The sequence below is a fragment of the Aotus nancymaae genome, unplaced genomic scaffold (genome assembly GCF_030222135.1).
Source record: "Aotus nancymaae isolate 86718 unplaced genomic scaffold, 86718_ANA_hifiasm-v0.15.2.pri h1tg000072l, whole genome shotgun sequence".
Lineage (NCBI taxonomy): Eukaryota > Metazoa > Chordata > Mammalia > Primates > Aotidae > Aotus > Aotus nancymaae.
The window spans coordinates 17,671,675-17,693,897 of record NW_026988487.1 but is presented as its reverse complement, the minus strand read 5'-3'; the positions used below and the strand labels follow the sequence as shown (position 1 = coordinate 17,693,897).

General features: G+C 38.2%; 1 protein-coding gene across 2 annotated transcripts in view; it reads left to right on the top strand.

Moving 5' to 3' along the window:
* The window catches only part of MYO1D (myosin ID), a 357,058-nt gene that overhangs the window by 135,879 nt on the left and 198,956 nt on the right, over nucleotides 1-22,223 (top strand). For both annotated transcript variants that reach the window (XM_012449252.3, XM_012449253.3), the window contains exons 15-16: nucleotides 11,051-11,217; nucleotides 20,749-20,956. In XM_012449252.3, the coding sequence (XP_012304675.1) occupies nucleotides 11,051-11,217; nucleotides 20,749-20,956 (375 nt within the window). The remainder of the gene's footprint in view (nucleotides 1-11,050; nucleotides 11,218-20,748; nucleotides 20,957-22,223) is intronic.

Genomic DNA, 22,223 nt, shown 5'->3' with positions numbered 1-22,223 from the left:
CTAGGTCTGAGCTCCCTGAAGGTCCACAGCTCTTCTCCTCTCTTCACTCCTTCTCATCTCCTACAACATGGCAAGCAAGGGGTGTGTTTCAGCCCTGTTTGTGTGACAGCTTTTTTAGCCCTGCCATTCAGCGAATCCCATTTCTTCTCCCATGTCCAGGAAGAATGAGGTATGCATACAAGTGAAGGGTGAGCAAGGCAAAGAGTGCTTTATTGGGTGACAAAACAGTTCAGAGGAGACTTGCAGTGGGTAGCTCCTTTCCATAGTCGGGTCATCCCATCATATACTCAGCTCTCAGTAGAGAGGAGACCAGCAGCATGTAGTTAGCTCCTCTCTGCAGGCAGGTCGTCTCATCATCTGCTCAGCTTGAGCAGAAAGGAGACCCACAGTGGGTAGCTCTTCTCCACAAGCAGATCATCCCATTATCTGCCTGACTCCGGCTGAGTCTGGAGTTTTTATGGGCTTCAGAGGAGGGGAAGTGTGTGCTGACGGGCCCATGGACAGCCATGGCGGGCCTAGAAAAAGCACCATAAGTTCTCACTCTGGACCACAGAACTGGCAGCCTGGCCCAAAGGTGAAGTTTCACCAGGGACCCACCCCTTTTTGCCCAGGCACTTGTCTGCCACCTGCCACCAACCTCCCATCCACAGTGCCCACAGAGCCCAGACTGTTCATACCAAGGGGTGCCTCCAGGCCCACACTCAGCCACCCTTATCCCCCCTTGGGCTTCCTTCATGCTCATCAGCACCCAAAGTCTAAAGGGAGCCAAGGAGGCAGGGGGCTGGAATGTGAGTGCTGCTCCAAGCGTGCGCATACCCATCTGGGTTGCAACAGTGACTGGGCTCAGCCTCAACTTTGCTCTGAAATCGGAGTGGGCATCGGGACCAGGGAGAGGCTAGACATTGGGAGCAGGCACATCCAAGCCTACAGGGGCAGGAGAGCTTCCCAGGTCCTCAGGAGTGCAGAGGTGCCCAGGTCTACAGCCATGGCTGGGTGACTGTGGCTTCACCCAGGAGGGCAGGGATCCTGCCTGCTCCCAGCCCCCAACAGCACAGGGATGCCTGGATCCTGAGCCATGGCTGGGCAGCCACAACTTTGCCCTGAGAGCACAAGACTCCCACCCTGCCAACTTGGAAGGGGACAGGGTTTCCACCTGTTCCTGGCTACCACCAGCTCCACAGAGCACACAGCCCCAGCTGCACCTCCCCCACTGCAGCCAGCAGCATGGCAGCAGCCATTCCAGACAAACCACCAATACTGGAACTTAAGGAATTGCCACAAAGTTCTAAGGAAAATTAGCTCATAGTAAAGAATCACTACAAGATACAATAGGTAAAAGGCAAACTAAACAACAAACAGCAGATTCAGACTCATGAAAACTTCTGATACAGATATGATCAGAAAGAGAATATGAGAATGTTTAATATATCTTAAGAAATGAAAGTCCTGAAAATGAGAGAGCAAGCAACTAGACAATTGATAAAAATAAAAACTTAGTAATTAAAATTAAAAATTCAATGGATAGGTTTAACGTCAGTTTACATAAAGCTGAAGAGAAAATAGTGAAATGAAAATAAGAACTGAAGGAGTTGTCCAGAATTCCACTCAGACCAAGAAATGAAACATATAAAAGAAACATTAAGACACGTGGAAGAGAAAACATGGAAGAGAAAAATGGTCAAACATGTATCTTATTAGAGTTATAGAAGAGAAAATGGATAGAACAATATTTGAAGAAATATTCCTGAGAATTTCAAGAATATTGAAGGACTTCACTTAACAGAATCAGAAAGCCCAATGAATCTGAAGTTGAAAAAATTTGAAGAAATCTACATGTAGACACCTAGTGAAATCTTAGAACATTAAAGGCAAAGAAAATATCTTAAAAGCAGCCAGAGAAAAGGACAGATTAGATTCAAAGGTATGACAATTAGGCTGAGAGAAAATAGCTATAAACCAAAATTCTATACCCAGGGAATATATTTTTCCAGAACAAAGGCACAATAAAGAAGCTTTCTGAAAAACAACAGAGAGTTTATCAACCTCACATAAGGAGATTCTAAAGGATATTCATCAGAGAATAGGAAGAGTATACTAAATGAAACTCTGAAATGCAAAAAGAAAAGAGCAAAGAAATTGGTAAATACATGGATGCATGTAAATAAACTGTAAAATAATATTTCGTGGAATGGAAAATACAGATTAGACTTAAATGGCACAATAACAATTGTGTATCAATTGGAAGAGTAGGTAATTGTAATTCAAGTGTTTAAGGTCCTTAATTGTTCAGTAAAAAGGAATAAAAATATTGTTTAATGTTCAAGTCTGATGAGTGAAAAATACATGTGAAAATTTTCTAGCATAATCATTGAAAATTGTAGAAATAGAAGTTATAAATTCCAAACCAGTAAAGAAGGGGGGAAAAAAACAGAATGAAAACAAAGAATCCTCTCCCCCAAAACAAAAACATAAAAAAGAAGAAACAAAAGAACATAGGAAAGCTAGGTATTTATTTGGTAGAAACAAATGCAAATATATTAGTAATTACATTGAATGTAAATGGATGACAGCCAATTCAGATTGAAGAAAAATAATCCCAATACATGCTATTTATTAGTGACACCCAAATATAAGGAAATAGAACAACTGAAAATTGAAGTTTATATCAGTTTGACAGTCTGGGATCACCTTTATCCCATTTCAGGACTCAGTGTAACTCACTTGAGCTATGGTCTGTCGTCCATTCACCTTTATCTTCCAGGTTTAGCAATTCAGGATTCCAGACCAAACTACAGCCCTTCATCCAAGGCCTCAGGTTCTAATTTTGGTACCGAAGTCCCATGAGAACTAGAAACTTTCAGCCTTATGACTGCCTTTTCCATGTCAACAGTAGCTTCTAAGACAAAAACAATCCTGAGGTGCAGGCTCACTCATCTTGATTTTAGTTTTCAGATTTTGGCCAGGTCTTTCCTCACTATCTTATTAGCTCTCTGATGCACTTACCAAAACCATTTCCTCATATTTTGTCTACACCATTTTTTCGGACTTCATCAGGAAGAATAATTATTACCTAGTCCTCCATTACCAGAATTACAAGTACCTGGCTCCTCACTTTCTCAGAGTCCATAGTGCCTTAAGTTCATGGCTTGTGTCCCCACCCAGATTGTAAATCTTTTGAATATAGAGAATGGGTTCTGTTAATTTATATATTAATACCTCTTGATACCTAATAAGGTATTGTTAACAGATTGTCAGTAAATTATTAAATAAACTTGAATTTTCTATGACTATTTGACAGTATTCAAAGCAGGTTAAATTGATGTATATTTAGATAGTGTATTCTAATCTATCTACTGACTGGTGTGCTTTCATAAATGGTGTGTTTTTCCCATAAAATATATAGGGAGAGACAGGTGAAAAAGTTCAAGAGAATAAGATCACTATTAACTTTTGCAGCTTAGCCTTTATAAGACACTCTGAATTTGCCAAATTTAGGATTTCTTAGGCTGAGTCAGTCTGGATATTTATAAATGAGAGAAGAGGTGGCATTTATAAATTGAGACAGAATGCTGATTAAATATAGAGAAAGTATTCCCACTAAATTCCTTATCCAAAGACTTATATTACTAAACAGGATGAAAGGGCTTCCCCCCATTTCTTAGTTGGTTGTTAGTTTCTCATGCAATATTGCTACTTCCTCAGTACTGGTAATATTCCATTCAACTGGTTTCTGGATAGTAAAGTTAATTATATTAATACTTCTCATATGATGCTTTATATTAAGATTGCCTTGCCCACATGATTTTATACATTATTCAGTTCAAAATATTTTCCAATTCACATTGTAATTTTCTTTTTGACCTAAGGGTTGTCTAGAAGTATTTTTCTTAATTTTCAAACATACAGGATTTTCTCATTATCTTTTTGCTCTTGATTTCTAGCTTAGTCTTATTTCCTCAGAAGACATACTCTGTGATTTCAATTTTTAGAAATTTGCTAAATTTGCTTTATGTATATGTTTTGTTTCTTTTTAAAAAGTAATTTGCAGCTGGGCATGATGGCTCATGCCTGTAATCCCAGCACTTTGGGAGGTCGAGGCAGGCTGATCACTAGGTTAGGAGGTCAAGACCATCTTGGCCAACATAGTGAAACCCTGTCTCTACTAAAAACACAAAAAATTATCCAGGCATGGGGATGTGCACCTGTAATCCCAGCTATTTGGGAGGCTGAGGCAGGAAAATCGCATGAACCCAGGAGGCAGAGGTTGCAGTGAGCCAATATCGCGCCATTGCACTCCAGCCTGGGCGACAGTGCAAGACTCCGTCTCAAAAAAACAAAAAAAATTGCATTCAGTATTCTGTACAAGTCCATTTCAAGTTTGCTAATCATATTGTTCAACTTTTCTATTTTCTTCCTGACTTCTTTGTTTTGTCAACATTGAAAGGTGTTTTAAATTCTACTTTGATTCAAATTTATCTACTTGTCCTCATTGTACCTTTGATTTTTTATTTAAATATTTAGAGAATTTGTTAGGCTCATTCAAGTTAGAAATGTTATATCTTCCTGGTGTTTGAGTCATTTATCGTTATGAAACATCTCTCTTTATTTCCACATTGCTTTTTGCCTTGAAATCTGCTTTGCATGAATAATATAGCTATGCCAGCTTTTCTTTTGGCTAGAGTTTGCATGGTATATCTTTTTCATCCTTTTACTTTCAATCTTTTATATCCTTATGTTTCAAGTATGTCTCTCATAAGTAGCATACATAGCTTTGATTTCTTTAATCCAGTCTGACAATTTTTGTCTTTTGAATAAATCATTTAGTTCATTTACTTTTAATATAGTGTGTGTTGCATTTAAATCAGCCACCTTGTTAATGCTTCTATTTGACTCTTATGTATTTATTTTCTTTTTTTCTGTATTTCTTTTAGATTGATTATTGTGGGAAAAAGGTAGACAACTTTTTTCCTTCTCCTTGTCAGCTTAACCTCAGTTAAATTTCTAGCTCTGTTCCTCTGGCAACCTCATAAACATATATCACTTAACAGCATTACTTATGGTGAAAATTATCCCTGTAAGACTATCTTGGGAGAATGATGTCTGGTGGGGATGACATACTTTGGGTTTGCCTGAGCTCAGTGACTCTTGTATTAGATCTGTCCTTTGCAGGACCCTGGAAGCTGTGTCTTCTGAGCTGTTCTAAGAGATATTTGGTCCTGTGGGACATGAGGCTTTTAAGCCAAGGTCACCTCCCACACCTGCCCAATGTGCATCTCATCTCCTTACACCTAAGCTGTCACTTGACTGCTGTGTGGACTTCTCCGAGGACACTGACACTACCTGCTAGCAAGCTGTGTTCTTGTCCTCTTGAAGAGATTGGTGCCAAATGTGGCCTATGAGTGTTTTGAGTCAGAATGTTTAGCTAGACCTAAGAACATACTCTTTCTCCTCCCCTGGTGTTACAATTATTTTTTATCATTCCATTTATTCTCTTTATTCTTTTGGAAGTTTACATCTTAAATACTGTTATAGTGGTTACTTGACTTATTGCAATATCATTCTTGAATATAAAACTCTAATATTATTTGGTACTTATACCTTCTTCCTAAAAAATGCAAGGCCAATAAAACATTTTAATTCTATTTACCTTCTCCTAACTTGTATACTATTTTGGTCACGTATTTTAATTATATACCAAAATAACGTACAAATAATAATGTCTTACTGGCTTTTAAAATGTATATCTATTTAGATTTATTCACTCATTTGTCTTTTCCAATTTTTAAAATATATTTTGTTTTTATTTTGCCAACTTACTCATAAAAAGGATGACTTTTTTTTTTTTTTGAGATGGGGTCTCACTCTGTTGTCCAGACTGGAATGCAGTGGTATAATCTCAGCTCACTGCAACCTCCACTTCCTGGGTTCAAGTGATTCTTGTGCCTCAGCCTCCCAAGTTGCTGGGACTACAGGCACACACCACTGCACCCAGCTAATTTTTATATTTTTTGGTAGAGTTGGTGTTTCACCATGTTGGCCAGTCTGGTTCCAAACTCCTGACCTCAACTTATTTGACCACCTTGACCTCCCAAAGTGCTAGGATTATAGGCATGAGCCACTGAACCCAGTGCCTGTATTATTGACCTTACATCTGAGATCATTTTCTTCTGCCTTAACCTCACTCTATTATATTTGAAATCTGATGGGTGACAAATATAGTTTTTGTTTACCAAAAAATATTTCTATACAATTTTCATTCTTGAAGAATATTTTTGCTCAGTGTAAAATTCTGTGTTGGCAATGTCTTTTGGCACTTCAAAGACAAATGTTCCTTTGTCTTCTGGATTTCATAGTTTCTTTTGGGAAGTCAGCTGTCAGTCTTTTTGTTGCTCCTTACGGTAATCTTTTTTTCCCCTCTGACTATTTTGATTTTCAGAAGTTTCACTGTGATGTGCTTAGGTGTAAATTTTTTTAAAAAATATGCTTATAGTTTGTAGAATCGCTTCAATTTTTAGCTCAACTTTTTTTTAATCAGTTTTAGGAAGTTTTTTTCAAATATTTCTTCCGTCCCTTCTGTCTTCTCTCCTTTAGAATTCCATCTCACTGTATTTTCCATACTTTTTAGCCTCCCTTGTTTTCCAACTTTTTGTCTCTTCATGGTTCATTCCAGAAAATTTCTTCTCACCTAACTTCTAGTACATGCTTTTTTGTTCTTTACTTATTTCTTTTTTTTTTTTTTTTTTTCTGAGTTGGAGTCTTGCTCTGTTGCCCAAACTGGAGTGCAGTGGCATGATCTCAGCTCACTGCAATCTCCATCTCCCAGATTCAAGCCATTCTCCTGCCTCAATATCCTGATTAAACTGGGATTACAGGAGCGCACCACCATGCCCAGCTAATTTTTTTATATTTTTAGTAGAGACGGGATTTCACCATGTTGACCCAGGTGGTCTCAAACCCCTGACCTCAATTGATCCACCTACCTCAGCCTCTCAAAGGGCTGGGATTACAGGCATGAGCCATTGCATCTGGCCTTCTTCACCTATTTCTAATCTACTCTTCTACTGATCCACTGAGTTCTTAATTTTTTTTATTATATTTTCCAGTTCTAGGTTTCCATTTGGTTTGGCTTTTTTCATAGTTTCTTGTTCTATACAAAATTCTCATATTGTCTTTTGTCACCTTGAACATGGTAAGCATAGTTATTTTAATATCTCTGTCCGATAGCTCCAGTGTCTGGACACCTGCAGTCTGTTTATTTTTTATTTTGTTTTGCTGTTTCTAATTCCAGTTTCCTTGGCTCCTTATATCTCTGGTTTTTATTTTGTTCTAAATATTATATTTGCAAAATCATCAATAGAAATAATTGGAGGCCAAAGTTTATGTGATTTTTCTCCAGGCAACAGTTAATTTTCTTCTTTTAGTTAGCTAAGAACAACAGTATTCTAAATCAACCATTCCAATTTCAAGGACTCAGGTGATTAAAAGCCGAATTATGGTCCCTGTAACAGACTGCCTACTTCTAATTCATCCTTATTCCTGGTGACAGGATCCTAACCCAAAGTGAGAGGGGTTTACCTATGTTTCCTCCTTTTCAGGCCTTATTTTCTAATCTTTGTCCCACTAGGCCCATGAAGCTGCCAAAATTACTACTCAGATCCCATCTACCTTCTCTGGAGTCGGCATATTCCCCCAGGAAAAAAAGGCAGTCTCAAACCTGGGTTCTCTTCCACGGCTTCCTTCCTCTCCTGGATTCTGACCCAGTTATTCTCCACTGTCTTGTTAGATCTCCAATGTCTTCAGGCAAATGTTTTGTTTATTTCATTTACTTATTCTCGTTAACCCTCAGCATGGGTGTCAGTTTAAATTACCTAGTCTGTCGTTACTCAAAGCCCTAATATCTTCATTCCATAAATTAGCTAATTAGTTCCAGAGAGAATTTACAGGCAAGACCCAAGTGTTCTGATTTTGTCCAATGCTTACTCCGTTACACTAGTACCAAATATGCAAGTAAATCTAGCATTTTGGCATTTACTGTGCTCAGTGCCACTTTTCTTAGTTTATTCACCAAGAAAAGACATTCTATTCCAGCAAACTAGTAGAAAACCCTCAAGTAAACAGTGCCTCCTCCCCAACTTCCCCATCCTATTCAGTTTTTTAAAAAACATATTAAAGCCATTTTTAAAAGTGAGCTACAGTTGTTCCCCCAATATAGATGCTCCATTTGAAAATCATTACAGATTTAGTGAACATTTGATCACCCATCACTATTTTTTAAAGTAAGATTCTGCTTGTGCTTTATATTAAAATATTGATCCTCTGCTTAAATATGCCAAAATTTAATATCTAATCAAAGAGTTGGTATTCCAGAGTAGGGAAGAAATATGTTACCTATCAATCTATAACAAATCACTCTAAAATATAGTGCTTAAAATAATGGTTCTTTGTCATAATTCAACAGTTGACTGGGCAGTTCTGCTGGGCTCACCAAGCAGTTGCAGTCAGCTGGGGCTAGACAGGCTAAGATAAGCTCACTCAAATTGAGTGCCTGGATAATTTTTTTCATGTAGTCTTTAGTCCTGGGCTTCTTCATATGGTAGAAGTGGTCCAAGAGGTCAGAACCTCTCGAGGATGGGTTTCTAGAAGTAACCCAGTGTCGCTTCTGCTGCATTCTACTGGCCATGTCACAGGCCAAGTCAGATTTGAGAAGTCTCCCAGTAAGAGACTCCACCTCTTACTGGGAGGTGTTGCAAGATATTGAGGTTGTTTTTCATTCTGCTGCAGATGACAAGATGAAAAAAGACAGGTATACTAGGCAGAATAATGGTCTTTGCATTGCAACACCAACTCTCTGACATCAGCTAAGTGTCCTTCAATTCATTTCAGTTCTGACACTAACTATCCAGAGTTAGCATCAAATCTGAAAAATTAAAGGACAGGGTCCCCAACAAGACTCTCCTCTACTTCAGACGCCAGCTGCAAATGAGGTCCACAGAACACCTGCCCTTATATACAACTTGGGTACAAATTTGAGGATTCCCATGACCCTGCTTCAGGTTCGGTAATTCACTAGAATGATTCATAGAACTTGGGACCAAGCACAGGAGCTTCTGTCCCCCTGGAATCAGGGTGCTCCACCCTCTGAGTACATCCATGTGTTCACCAACCAGGAAGCTCTTCTGAGGCTCAGGATTCTGAGGTTTTGTTTTTTTGTTTTATCAGCATTTCATCACGAAGGCATGATTAGCTAAATCTTTGGCCACATGATTAAACTTAATCTTTAGTCCCCCTAACCTGCCCAGAGGTCAGGAAGCTGTAAGTTCCAGCACATGAAGGAGTTTTCTGGTGACCAGCTCCCATCCTGAAGCTGTCTGGAGGCCCAGCTATGAGTCATCTCATTAGCATAACTGAGACACTCCTATCATTGAAGAAATTTTAAAGGTTTTTGAAGCTCTATGCCAGAAACCAGGAACAAAGGCCAGATAGATAATATTTTTTATTGTTGTTATTACTATACCATAGTCATCCCAGATGTCCACATCCTAATCCCCAGAACCTATGAACATGATATGTGTGTGCCCTGGCAAGGTGGAATTAAGGTTGCAGATACAGATAAGGGTGCTAATGAGTGGGCCTGAAAATAAGGGCTTATCTATCCTCTATTACCCAAGTGGGTCCAGTGCTATCAAGAGTCCTTCAGTGGGAAGGAGCAAAGCAGAAAAGTCAGAATGAAAGAGGTGACATCATAAAAGACTCAACTGTCCATTGCTGGCTTTGAAGATGGAAGGGGGCCACCAGCCAAAGAATTTGGGCAGCCTCCAGAAGCTGGAAAATATAAGAAAATGAGTTTTCTTCTGGATCGTCCAAAAACACCAGCCCTGATGACATAATTGATTTTTGGCTCAGTGAAACCTATTTCAGACTTCTGACCTCCAAAATGTGAGATAATAAAACTGTGTTGTTTAAAGCCACTAGATTTATGATAATCTGCTACAGCAGCAATAGGAAACTAATGCAGCAGGGCCTAGAAAAAAGCAAAAAATGATGTTACCTTTCACCATGTAGGACAGCATGATAAATGTACTATCAGAATTTATTTTTTAGGTGTTGGAAACTGTTATTCTGTTCAAAATGCAAGTAAATTTACATCCTTCAAATCTCTCCTACTTCTTAAATTATTTACTACCTCTTTCTACTTCTAGCCCTCAGCGGAGCTCAAAACTGCCTAATTTAACTACAGAGGATTCTATATCTTAATCAAAGTGCATCTGTGTGTCTGATGGATAACAAATTCAGAGAAAAAGAAACTCTTTACACTTATAGGATACATTTGACCTCATTGATTCATCCAGTGATAATTTATTCATTATCTTCAGTGTACCAGGATCTATGCCAAGCATGATTTTATATTTAAAAGGGGTTATGATCTAATATGTGGTATAAAACTTAATTGGCACAGAGGGAAGGATTGCTAACTGAGCTCCTTTATAGAATCACTGATGCCTGTAGGTGGTTTTGGAACTTCTCTACCTACCCATGAAGTTTAATCTCTTTTCCAAAGGCATAGACTAATGCAATAATATTAATAATGATGGCTGACTCTTAAGGAGCACTTACTATATACCAGAGCTGTCCCTATCATTCCTTAACATAATGTTAACATTAATAAAGAATGTCCTTTTACATTCTCCATCCATTTTCACTGTTAGCTGCTGCCTTTTTCTATTGAATTACTCCTTCAGTTGCTTTAACCTTGTTTTTGTAAATACACAGAAACGCAATATTTACATCTCTGTTACTTACTTCCTAGTTTTATCCCTTTTCTACTATTTCTAATAAAGCCTAAAACATAATTAAATAAAAATTTAGCTGAATGCACGAGAACATCTAACCTTTGAATTGAAGGAGAAAGGAAGAATATTCACAAGTGTGTATGCCTGAGAAATTAGAGGCACTGAGCTTACTTGACAAAATTAACACTAATTACATGTTAGTGTCCCTAGTCAGGGAATTTTCTCCAGTGAACTTATCATTTGCTGATTTGTTTCTTTAGGAACCATATTACGTTCGTTGCATCAAACCCAATGACAAGAAATCTCCACAGATATTTGATGATGAACGCTGCCGGCACCAAGTAGAATATCTTGGACTACTGGAAAATGTGAGAGTACGTCGGGCAGGATTTGCCTTCCGCCAGACCTACGAGAAGTTTCTTCACAGGTGAGAATAGACTCAGCAGAGAGGCCTAATAGTACAGTGAGAATGACAGAGTCCTCCCCATATGACAGTGCATCAGCACATATTAGGCAATCTATAAATATTTGTTGGGTGAGCAAAAGAATTGAGGAAATTACAAATATGACAGATTTTTCCAGATTCAACACGAGTCCCTGAGTTCATGGTTTATGGACCATGAAAGTTTCAGCCTTTTGGGAGGAAACATGGGCATCGTAGTAGAGTAGAAAAAGCACTGATCTGAGGTCACATTGGGGTGGAATTCTGACTATGCCGCTTACTTGCTGCTTAATCATGGGCCAGAAATTTAACTTCTTTGACCCTGTTTTTGCTTCTGTAAAATAAGTATAATAACACTTCATAGGACTTTTGTGAGAAATTAACCTAAGTAAAAGACCTAGATTCCTGGTACATCATAGCTATTCAATCAATGCTGCCTGTCATTACTGGTGTTGGTAATTACAATAATCAAATATTAAGGAGTTAAGCATGGAGGACCTGAAATCAGTCTGCCTGGTTTGATTCCTGGCTCTGTCATTCAGTTGTGTGACAACATTCAGTTGTGTGACCTTGGACAAATCACATAACCTTTTCATGCCTGTTTCCTCATGTGTAAAATGGGGATAATAATGATAACCACCTTGAAGCATTGCTAGAGGGTTAAATGAGATAATATATACAAAGCACTTGGAGTACTACCTACATGTAGTAATCACTCAATAAATGTAATATACTGTTGCTATTGTTAATTTATTGTTGATAATGTTGCTTTAATGATATTCTGTCATGTAAAAAAATAATAGATTATTGACAACTTGGAATCAGAAAATGCTTTGAATTCCATCTATTTGTTTTAAAACATTTATTGAACATTTTCTATATTCCCGACTATAGATTTCCCTCCCAAAAAATGAATAAATACATACATAAAATATAAACCAGAAAATGCAGAAAATTAAAATGCTTTAGATTAGTTGGTCAAAAAAGAGTCTCTAAGGAGCTAACAATGACAGGAAGCAGCCAGCCATATAAAGATCAGAGCAAAGAGAAGATGGGGCAGAGGGAACAACCTGGGAAAAGCCTCTATTGCGGTAATAAGCAAGGCATTCTAGATGCCAAACATCGTCCAGTGTGGTTGGAGGACACTGACAGGGCAGTGGAGTGAGATGAGATCAGAGAGATGGACAAAGGCCAGATCATGTGGAACTTTGTAATCAGACTAAACCATTTAGATTTTGGCTAGGCATGATTTAAAACACAAAGAAACAAAACCATTGGTGGATTTTAAGCATGGAGTTACACAACCTTATGTATGTCTTAAAGGAATCACTGTGGCTGCTGTGTGAGTAGAAGGCTAGGAGATGTTTAGGGATGCTATTGCAGGAGTCCAGGAAAGAGGGCTTGATGATAGTGCCTTCAGTAAGGGACTGCTGTAGATCTAAGGTCAGTTGACAGATTTGGAATATGTTTGAGGGATAAAATTGACAAGACTCCTTCATGAATTGGATATGATGAAACAGGATAAAGAGAAATGAAGGGTGAAAATTAGATTTTAGCTTGAGCGTCTAGGTAAGCACAGTACCATTTGCTGAGATAAAATTGAGTAAAATAATTTTGAGGAAGAGGACATGGAACAGGAGCAAAGATGGAATCAAGATTATTCTCTTGACTATGTTAACTTTGAAACATCTCTATGTTAACTTTGAAATGCCTACTAAATATCTAGGCAGAAATATTAAGTAAGCCATTAGATGTTCATACCTGGAGTTCTGGAAAGAAGTTTAGGCTGCAGATTTTAGAGATTTCAGAGTCACTCTGGTAACGTAGATTACACAGAAAATCTTGGGACTGGATAGAGAAGAGGAGGTGGTCCATGACAATTTTTAGATTTGTGGTCTGGCATGAAAGAACCAGCAAAGAAGAGAAGCAGCAACCAATGAGGTAGAAGAAAAATCCGAAGAGGATTATATCACAGTAGCCAAAATAAGATGGCTTTTTTTTTTTTTTTTGAGATAGGATCTTGCTCTGTCACCTAGGCTGGAGTGCTGTGGCGCGATCTCAGCTCACTGTAGCTCCATCTCCTAGGTTCAAGCTGTTCTTCCACCTCAGCCTCCCAAATAGCTGAGATTACAGAGGCATGCCACCACACCCAGCTAATTTTTTTGCATTTTTATTAGAGACAGAGTTTCACCATGTTGGTCAAGCTGATCTCGACCTCCTGACCTCAGGTGATCCACGCGCCTTAGCCTCCCAAAGTGCTGGGATTACAGGCATGAGCCACCATGCCCAGCCAGAAGATGGCATTGTAAGAAGAAAAGTGTAGCAACTTTATGCTGCTCTTTATATGAAGTTCAAGAGCAAGCAAAATTAATTTATGGTGACAGAAATCAGAATAGTGATTAGCTCTGTGTCGGTATTACCTCTATCTGCAGATGGGAAAGCAGAATGGAGGAACTCTCTGAGATGATGTATCTTGATTGGGGTGTCAGTTTCATGAGTATACACATTCATCAAAACTTACTGAATTACATACTTCAGTGTGTGTATTTTAATACATGTATATTTGATCACAATTTTTTTAAAAAAACTAATCTTTTTTAAAAAGTGAATTAGTGGGCCAGGGGATCAAGCTGAAGTCTTCTTCCAGATCTCATCACAAAGAGAAAAAGATGGAAAGTATTAAAGAAAGGTCTAGCCACATGTAAGGTTGATCCAGGAGCAGCAAAATCCATGTAACAGAAGCGCTAGAGGAAAGAACAGCGAGAATAGGTGAGAGGCACTATTCAAACAGCGGCCAGAAATTTGCCTGAACTGAAAAAAGATGAATCTTCAGACTAAAAGAATACACTGATTGTCAAGTGTAAGAATTTTTTAAAAACTTAAAAATAGGGCCGGGCACGGTGACTCAAGCCTGTAATCCCAGCACTTTGGGAGGCCAAGGCGGGTGGATCACGAGGTTAAGAGATCGAAACCATCCTGGTCAACATGGTGAAACCCCGTCTCTACTAAAAATACAAAAAATTATCTGGGCACGGTGGCGCGTGCCTGTAATCCCAGCGACTCAGGAGGCTGAGGCAGGAGAATTGCCTGAACCCAGGAGGCGGAGGTTGCGGTGAGCCGAGATCGGGCCATTGCACTCCAGCCTGGGTAACAAGAGCGAAACTCCGTCTCAACAACAACAACAACAACAAAAAACTTAAAAATACATTTGTTCACTTTTAGAATGTTAAAGAAAAATACTTATAGCTCCCAAGAAAAAAAGACAGACTGCCTATGGGGAGTGAGAATCACACTGACATCTGGCTCCTCGTGAACAACATTTGATCAAGTAGGTGAAGGAGCAAAATGCCTTCACAGTGCAGGGAAAGGGCCTTCCTGCCTAGATTTGTATTCTGGGTCAAAATACCATTCAAGAGTGTGAGTAAAATAAACAGCATTTTCTGACATAGCTAGTTTGAGAAAGTTTATTATTCATAGATCCTCTGAAAAATCTTCTAGACGATGTACTTCAGCAAAAAGAAAAATGAATACAGAAAGGAAACATGTGGCGGGATTTATGCAAAAAAGCAACACTGAACAAAGAAATCTGTAAAACTTTTGTTAAATCTATACAAGTACTGATTGTAAGGCTGGGGAAGAAGTCTTTAGTAATAATCTGAAACTAAAATTAAAATGGGAGTGAGAAGTAGAAATAATTAAAGATTTTGTCCTGTTTATGGAAAGGATATAGATCATGATTAAACAGGAAAAAAATTTATGTGTTGAAATTTTCAAGTGGGTTATAATAATAGTTGTGAATATTTTGAAATATTTACTGGATGTAGTAGATACTGTTTTAAACATTTTACATATAGTAAGTCAACCATGTGAGGAGTATGTGTTATCCCCATTTTATGTGGATCATCCAGTGACAATGGGAGAAAGGGTAATATTTTCTACAGTGGATTTTTGCTTTTAGATTCTGCAGATTTTTTGCAAGTAGTTTAGGTTTGAACCTGAATTGTTGCTTGTCACTTTTTTCATTTTCATTTATTTTACTGAGAAAAGAGAAAAGGGTTTAAAACATACCGATAACCTTAAAAGCCACTAAAGTCTGTTAGGGAGGTAAAAACTCATTGTCAGAAAGCAGATGAGTTCCACTTTTTAATTAGCAAGTTCAGATTGCTGGTTTGCTAGAGAACCAGGATCATGCACTTTACCGGCAGGAAGGAAGGCTGAGTGCCTCTCCCTGCCATGGGAGCTGAGCAGTGGGGCTGCAGGATAGCAATCCAGCTTCTGCAGCGTGCCTGAAACAAACACACCAGCACTACTCATATGATGACCCAGATGATGACCCCTACTATCGTTTGATAATGAATTTGAGAGGTTTCTGATTTTGCTTTTTTTAATGTGACATTGTTTGGTATTACCTCCATCTTTATATTAAAACTTTCATTTGGCTTTGATTTCTGTCCCCATTGAGCAAGTGAGTAGGCTTAAATGATTTCCTTTCATTCATTCTGCAAATATCTATTGCCTCATAGTATGGCAGGCAACATGATAGGCTTATGGTATATAGTAGGGAACAAAACAAAGTCCCTGCCTTCGTAGTAGCCACAGACTAGGGAGGGAGACTGACATTAAGCAGATAAACCCACAAATCAGTATGATTAGAAGTTGTGATAAATGATGTGAGAAAAGAATAAATAAAACTAGTTGCCTTAGATAGAATATTGGGGGTAGGGGGTTTGTTGATATACAAAGATCAAGAAAAGACTAAAGAATGAGAAGGAGCCAGCCTTTCAAGGACTAGGTAAAATGCATTCCAGGCAATGGGAACAGCATGTGTGAAGACTCTGAAGCAGGAAGGAGGCAACTGCATTACAGAACCCCAAAGAAGCCAGTATGATTGAAGGATAGCAAGGAAGGAGAGCAGCCAAAGACAAAAATTTTTTCAAGCTTTTTAGAAAACTACTCTGATTGATGTATGCAGAATGGATTGGAAAGGAGATAGAAAACAATTTAGGAGTCTGTTGTAAACTAGAAGGTGGCTTGCATTCAAATTGAAGCAGCAAAGATGAGGAGAACTGTTAGATTTTAAATATATTTTGGAGGTAGTCAATGGAACTTGATGATGGATTAGAAGTAATGATAGAGAGGGGAAAGAATAAAAATATTCTCAGGATCCTGGCGTTAGGAACTGGGTAGATTGAGGTAGGAAAGACTGAAAGAGTAAGTAAGGTGCCTTCAAGACCTGTGTAGACATTGGATATATAAATATGAAGCTCGTAACTGAGGGCCAGACTAGATATAATACACGAATTGAGAAATATATTTTTATATTTTATATACTTATAAAAATATACATCTTTTTGTTTTTATATTTGGAATGTCTTATTAAAAGTAAGTGGACTAGATGAGGTGATGTGGGGAGACAATACATAGAAGTCCAGATCTGAGCCTTAGGACATGTCCACATTTGAGGGTATAGTAGTAGCCAGAGTAGCCAGAAAATCAGATTGACAAGGAATATCCAGAGAGGCAGAAGGAGAGCATGCTGTCATGAAATCTAAGAAAAGAGATATGTCAGGAAGAAGGAAGTAATTAACTATAATTAGGGAGTAATTAACAGATGCTGCCTACATATCTACTGTCTTAACAAGACATATGAAAAGGCCTATGAATGATTTGTATTCCTTTGGGTATATACCCAGTAATGGGATTGCTGGGTCAAATAGTATTTTCAGTTCTAATCTTTGAGGAATTGGGTCTTCCACAATGATTGAACTAATTTACATTCCCAATAATATAAAACTGTTCTTATTTCTTCACTACCGTGCCAGCATTTGTTGTTTCTTGACTTTTTAATAATCACCATTCTAACTGGCGTGAGATGGTGTCTCATTGTGGTTTTGATTTGCATTTCTTTAATGATCAGTGATGTTGAGCTATTTTTCATGTTTGTTGTCCGCATGTATTTCTTTTTTTTGAGAAGTGTCTGTTTGTATCTTTTGCCCACTTTTTAATGGGGTCGTTTGATTTTTTTTTGCACATTTGCTTAAGTTCCTTGTAGATTCTGGATTTTAGTCCTTTGTCAGATGGATAGATTATTTTCTCCCATTCTGTAGGTTGTCTGTTTGCTCTGAGGATAATTTCATTTGCTGCGCAAAAGCTCTTTAATTTGTCGTTTTTGCTTTTTTTTGCAATTGCTTTTGGTGATTTCATCATAAAAGGTCCATGCCTGTATCCTGAATGGTATTGCCTAGATTTTTTTCTAGAGTTTTTATAGTTTGGGGTTTTACATTTACGTCTTTGATCCATCTTGAGTTAGTTTTCTTATAAGGTGTAAGGAAGGGATCCAGTTTCAATTTTCTGCATGTGGCCAGCCAGTTCTCCCAGCATCATTTATTGAATAGGGAATCCTTTCCCCATTGCTTGTTTTTTGTAGATACATAAACAGGTATGTTCATTGCAGCACTATTTACAATAGCAAAGACATGGAATCAACCCAAAAGCCCATCAATGATAGACTGGATAAAGAAAATGTGGTACATACACACATACACACATGGAATACTATGCAGCCATAAAAAGGAAAGAGGTAATGCCCTTTGCAGGGACATGGATGGAGTTGGAAGCCACTATCTGCAGCAAACTAACACAGGAACAGAAAACCAAACATCACATGTTCTTACTTATAAGTGGGAGCTGAATGATGAGAACACGTGGACATTTGGGGGTGAATAACACACACTGGGGCCTGTCGGGGAAGGGGTGGGAGAATGAAGATCAGCAGTAATAATAGCTAATGGATGCTGGGCTTAATACCTAGGTAGTGGGCTGATCTGTGTACCAAACCATGGCACACATTTGCCTAGGTAACAACCTGCACATCTGCACATGTACCTCAGAACTTTAAAAAAAAAAAAAGTAAAATAATTATTTAAAAAATAATAAAAGCTTATGAGAAAACTTTAAAGATACATGTAAGGCACAAAAAAAGACTAGATCAAGTGGAAAAACATCTCTTGTTCTTGGATAGGACAACTCAACACCATATAAAAATTAATGGATTTGCTGAGTGCAGTGCCTCACGCCTGTAATCCCAGCACTTTGGGAGGCCAAAATGGGCAGATCACTTGAGGTCAGGAATTCAAGACTAGCCTGGCCAACATGATAAAACCCCATCTCTACTGTTAATACAAAAATTAGCCAGGTGTGGTGGGTGCCTGTAATCCTAGCTGCTCAGGAGGCTGAGGCAGGAGAATCACTTGGACTGGAAGGCAGAGGTTACAGTGAGCCGAGATTGCACCACTGCACTCAGCCTGGGTGACATAGTGAGACTCTTTGTCAAAATAATAATAATAATAAAGATGTATTTAATGTTTCAACTCAATAAAACTATCAAGGATGCTTTGGGTCTTTAAAGATTGTTTATTTGGCCAGGCGTGGTGGCTCATGCCTGTAATCCCAGCACTTTGGGAGGCCGAGGTGGGCAAATCATGAGGTCAAGAGTTTGAGACCAGCCTGGCAAACATGGTAAAACCCTGTATTTTTAGTAGTAAAAATACAAAAAATTAACTGGGCATGGTGGCAGGCACCTGTAATTTCAGCTACTCAGGAGGCTGAGGCAGGAGAATCACTTGAACCCGGGAGGTGGAGGTTGTAGTGAGCCGAGATCGTGCCACTGCACTCCATCCAGCCTGGGCAGCAGTGTGAGACTCCGTCTCAAAAAAAAAAATTGTTTATTCACTGGATTCTGGTGGGGTTTTTTGTTGTTGTTGTTGTTGTTGTTGTTTGGGTTTTACCTGGAACTATAAAACTTGATTCTGAAGTTCATATGGAAAAATAAATGTGCCAGAATAACTAGAAAGACCTTTAAAAAAGAAAAGAATTAGGAAAAACATTTAAATGTACTTATATCCTCTATAATTAAAATCATGTGATAGTGATGCACAGATGGACAGACACAGCAGTGAAACAGACCAGAAAGTCCAGAAATAAGCTGAAGCACATGTGATAAAGGCAGCATGTTAATCACAGAGGGGAAGGATGGTCTTTTTAATAGTGTTGGTACAGCTAGACAGCCATTTGTTAAGAGATAAAATTAGATCCATACCTCACACCATATACCAAAAAACCCTCTAAATGATCAGAAATCTAAATGTGAAAAATGAAAACGTACAAGTACTAGAAGAAAACATAGTGCATTACTCTATAACCCAAGTGAAGAAAGCCTTTCATACAATGACTTAATATTTAGATGCAATATAAAAAAAAAAAAAGCTAAATTTGACTACATGTATTAAACAACTTTGCATGGTGGAAAAAGCTCTGTGACAGGCACCCTTCTAAGATGCCCTTATACTTCCTGGTATCCATGCCCTATGTAATCCCCTTCCTGTGAATGTAGACTAGACCTAGTGATTTGCTTCTGACAAAGTAGAATATGGCAAAAGTGATAGGATGTTACTTTTGAGATTAAGCCACAAAAGACTGTGACTCTGTGATTTCTGTCTTCTTTACACTCACACTCATGAAGCAAGCTGCTGTGTGGTGAGCTGCCTTACGAGTGGCCCACATGGCAAGGAGCTGTTGGCTGCTCCTATGTAGAAATGCAATTAATTTTTATGTATTGCTCTTATGTGAAGCAACATTGCTTAATTTTCTTTTAGTTATAGTATTTTTTTAATCTAGAGATCTGCTTGATTTCCTTTGAGGAAAGTTACATTATTCATAAGTATTATACATTTTGTTCTTCCCCCAGTCATTTACCAGTTATGTCTTGGTCTCACTATGTTGACTAGACCTCCAGAGCAATGCTGAGTAGGACCCATGGCAGAGCCATCCTTCTCTTGTTTCTGTTTGTAAAGAGAATGCTTCTAAGGTTACCCCTTAATGAACAATATTTGCTGTAGGATTTTGGCAAATAGACTTTATGAGCTTGAGGAAGTCTCTTCTATACTTAGTTTAGTAAGAGTTTTTATCTCAAAGTGTTTTATTTTACCAAAGCCTTTTTTTGCATGTCTTATGAGGCTAATGAAATTATATTGACAGTTTGCTAAGATTTGGTTTGGTTTTCTATGAGGTGTCTTGGATTTTATTGAATAGTTTTTTGGGGTTTGTTTGTTTGTTTTGAGATGGAGTCTCGCTCCGTCACCAGGCTGGAGTCTCGCTCTGTCACCAGGCTGGAGTCTCGCTCTGTCACCAGGCTGGAGTGCAGTGGTGCAATCTCAGCTCACTGAAACTTCTGCCTCCCAGGTTCAGGCAGTTCTCCTGCCTTAGACTCCCAAATAGCTTACACTACAGGTGCACGGCACCAGATCCAGCTAATACTTTTTGTATTTTTAGTAGAGATGGGGTTTCACCATGTTGGCCAGGATGGTCTCAATCTCTTGACTTCGTGATCTGCCTGCCTTGGCCTCCCAAAGTTCTGGGATTACAGGTGTGAGCCACCACACCCAGCCTTATTGAATTGTTTTCTATTGAGATGACCATATGGTTTTCTCCTTTAACCCTGTTTCTTTTTTCATCCAGGTATAAGATGATCTCTGAATTCACCTGGCCCAATCATGATCTTCCTTCAGACAAAGAGGCTGTCAAGAAACTGATTGAACGGTGTGGTTTTCAGGATGATGTAGCTTACGGGAAGACCAAAATTTTCATTCGTACACCCCGAACGTTGTTTACCTTGGAAGAACTCCGTGCCCAGATGCTTGTAAGGATTGTCCTCTTTCTACAAAAGGTAATTTTATATTTTATATGTGAGGATAAGATTTTGCTTTTATGTTCTTAAAAATTTGTTGCATATTTTCTTTAATTCAAGAAATATTCCTGGATAGTATGTTGTTTTGTGTCTATGTGTATCTTAAAATGTTTTGTGTTGCCTTCACACATGGAAAATTTAGTTGGTTGCCCAAGCTCAAAATTACTTTATCTTCAAAACTCTGAAGACATTTTGTCTTTAAAATGTCTTTAAAGTTAGAGAGGTGTCTGAACCAGTCTTTTTGTCCTTTATAGTTAACTGTATTTTTTCCTTCAGCTTACATGCGTAAAGGACTTTTAAATCTTGTAATTTAAAAATGTTGCCAACATGTTTGAAACTACTTCCTTCACCTGTCCTTACCCACTCACCACCACTTGGCCTCAGTGCTGACTCAATGCTCATTAGTCGATGATCCTATACCTGTCATCATTGATCTATGCAAAGCCCCTTCTCTTTCATTCACTTATTCATGTATTTCTTTTTAACTCCCATACCCTTTCCCATATCTTCCATATGAACTATTTTAATGCCAAAAATTATAGAAGTATATGAAAAATCATGTACCTCTGTGAGGATGTCCTTGGGATATATACTTAGGAGAAAAGTTGTGGGTCATAGGGCATGTGTATACCTAATTGATATAAATAGTGCCAGGTTCTCTTGCATGAGCCAGTTTGCACCACCAGCAGCTGTATATGAAGGTTACTGTGTGCCACATCCCTACCAGTATCTTCCAGCTACCTAAATTTTGTCAGATTGATAGAATGATATCTCATTGTTGTTTTATTTTGTATTTCTTTGATTACCATTGAGTTTGATTACCTCATTAAATGCTTCTTTGCTTGTTGAGTTTTCCTGTAAACTGTCTGTTCAGATTCTTTGTCTATTTTTCTACTGGAGTTGGTACTTTCTTGTTGATTAGCAGAAATGCCTTCGATGTTCTAAACATTAACCTCTCATTTACTTTAGACGTTATAGATTCTCATATTCTGTAAGCCTTCTAATGAACTTTATTTATAATATGCTTTGTTGGATAGAATTCTTAATTTTGACATAATCAAATTCTTCAGTACTTTGCCTTGTGGTTTGTGATTTGGAATTTTCTTTAAGAAGACTTTCCATGTCTTTCAGTCACAAAGATATTCTATATTATCTTCCATGAACTGTATGATTTTACCTTTCACATTTAGGTCTTTAATCCATTTAGAATCCACCTACATATGTGGTTTTATATAGGAAACTAGTT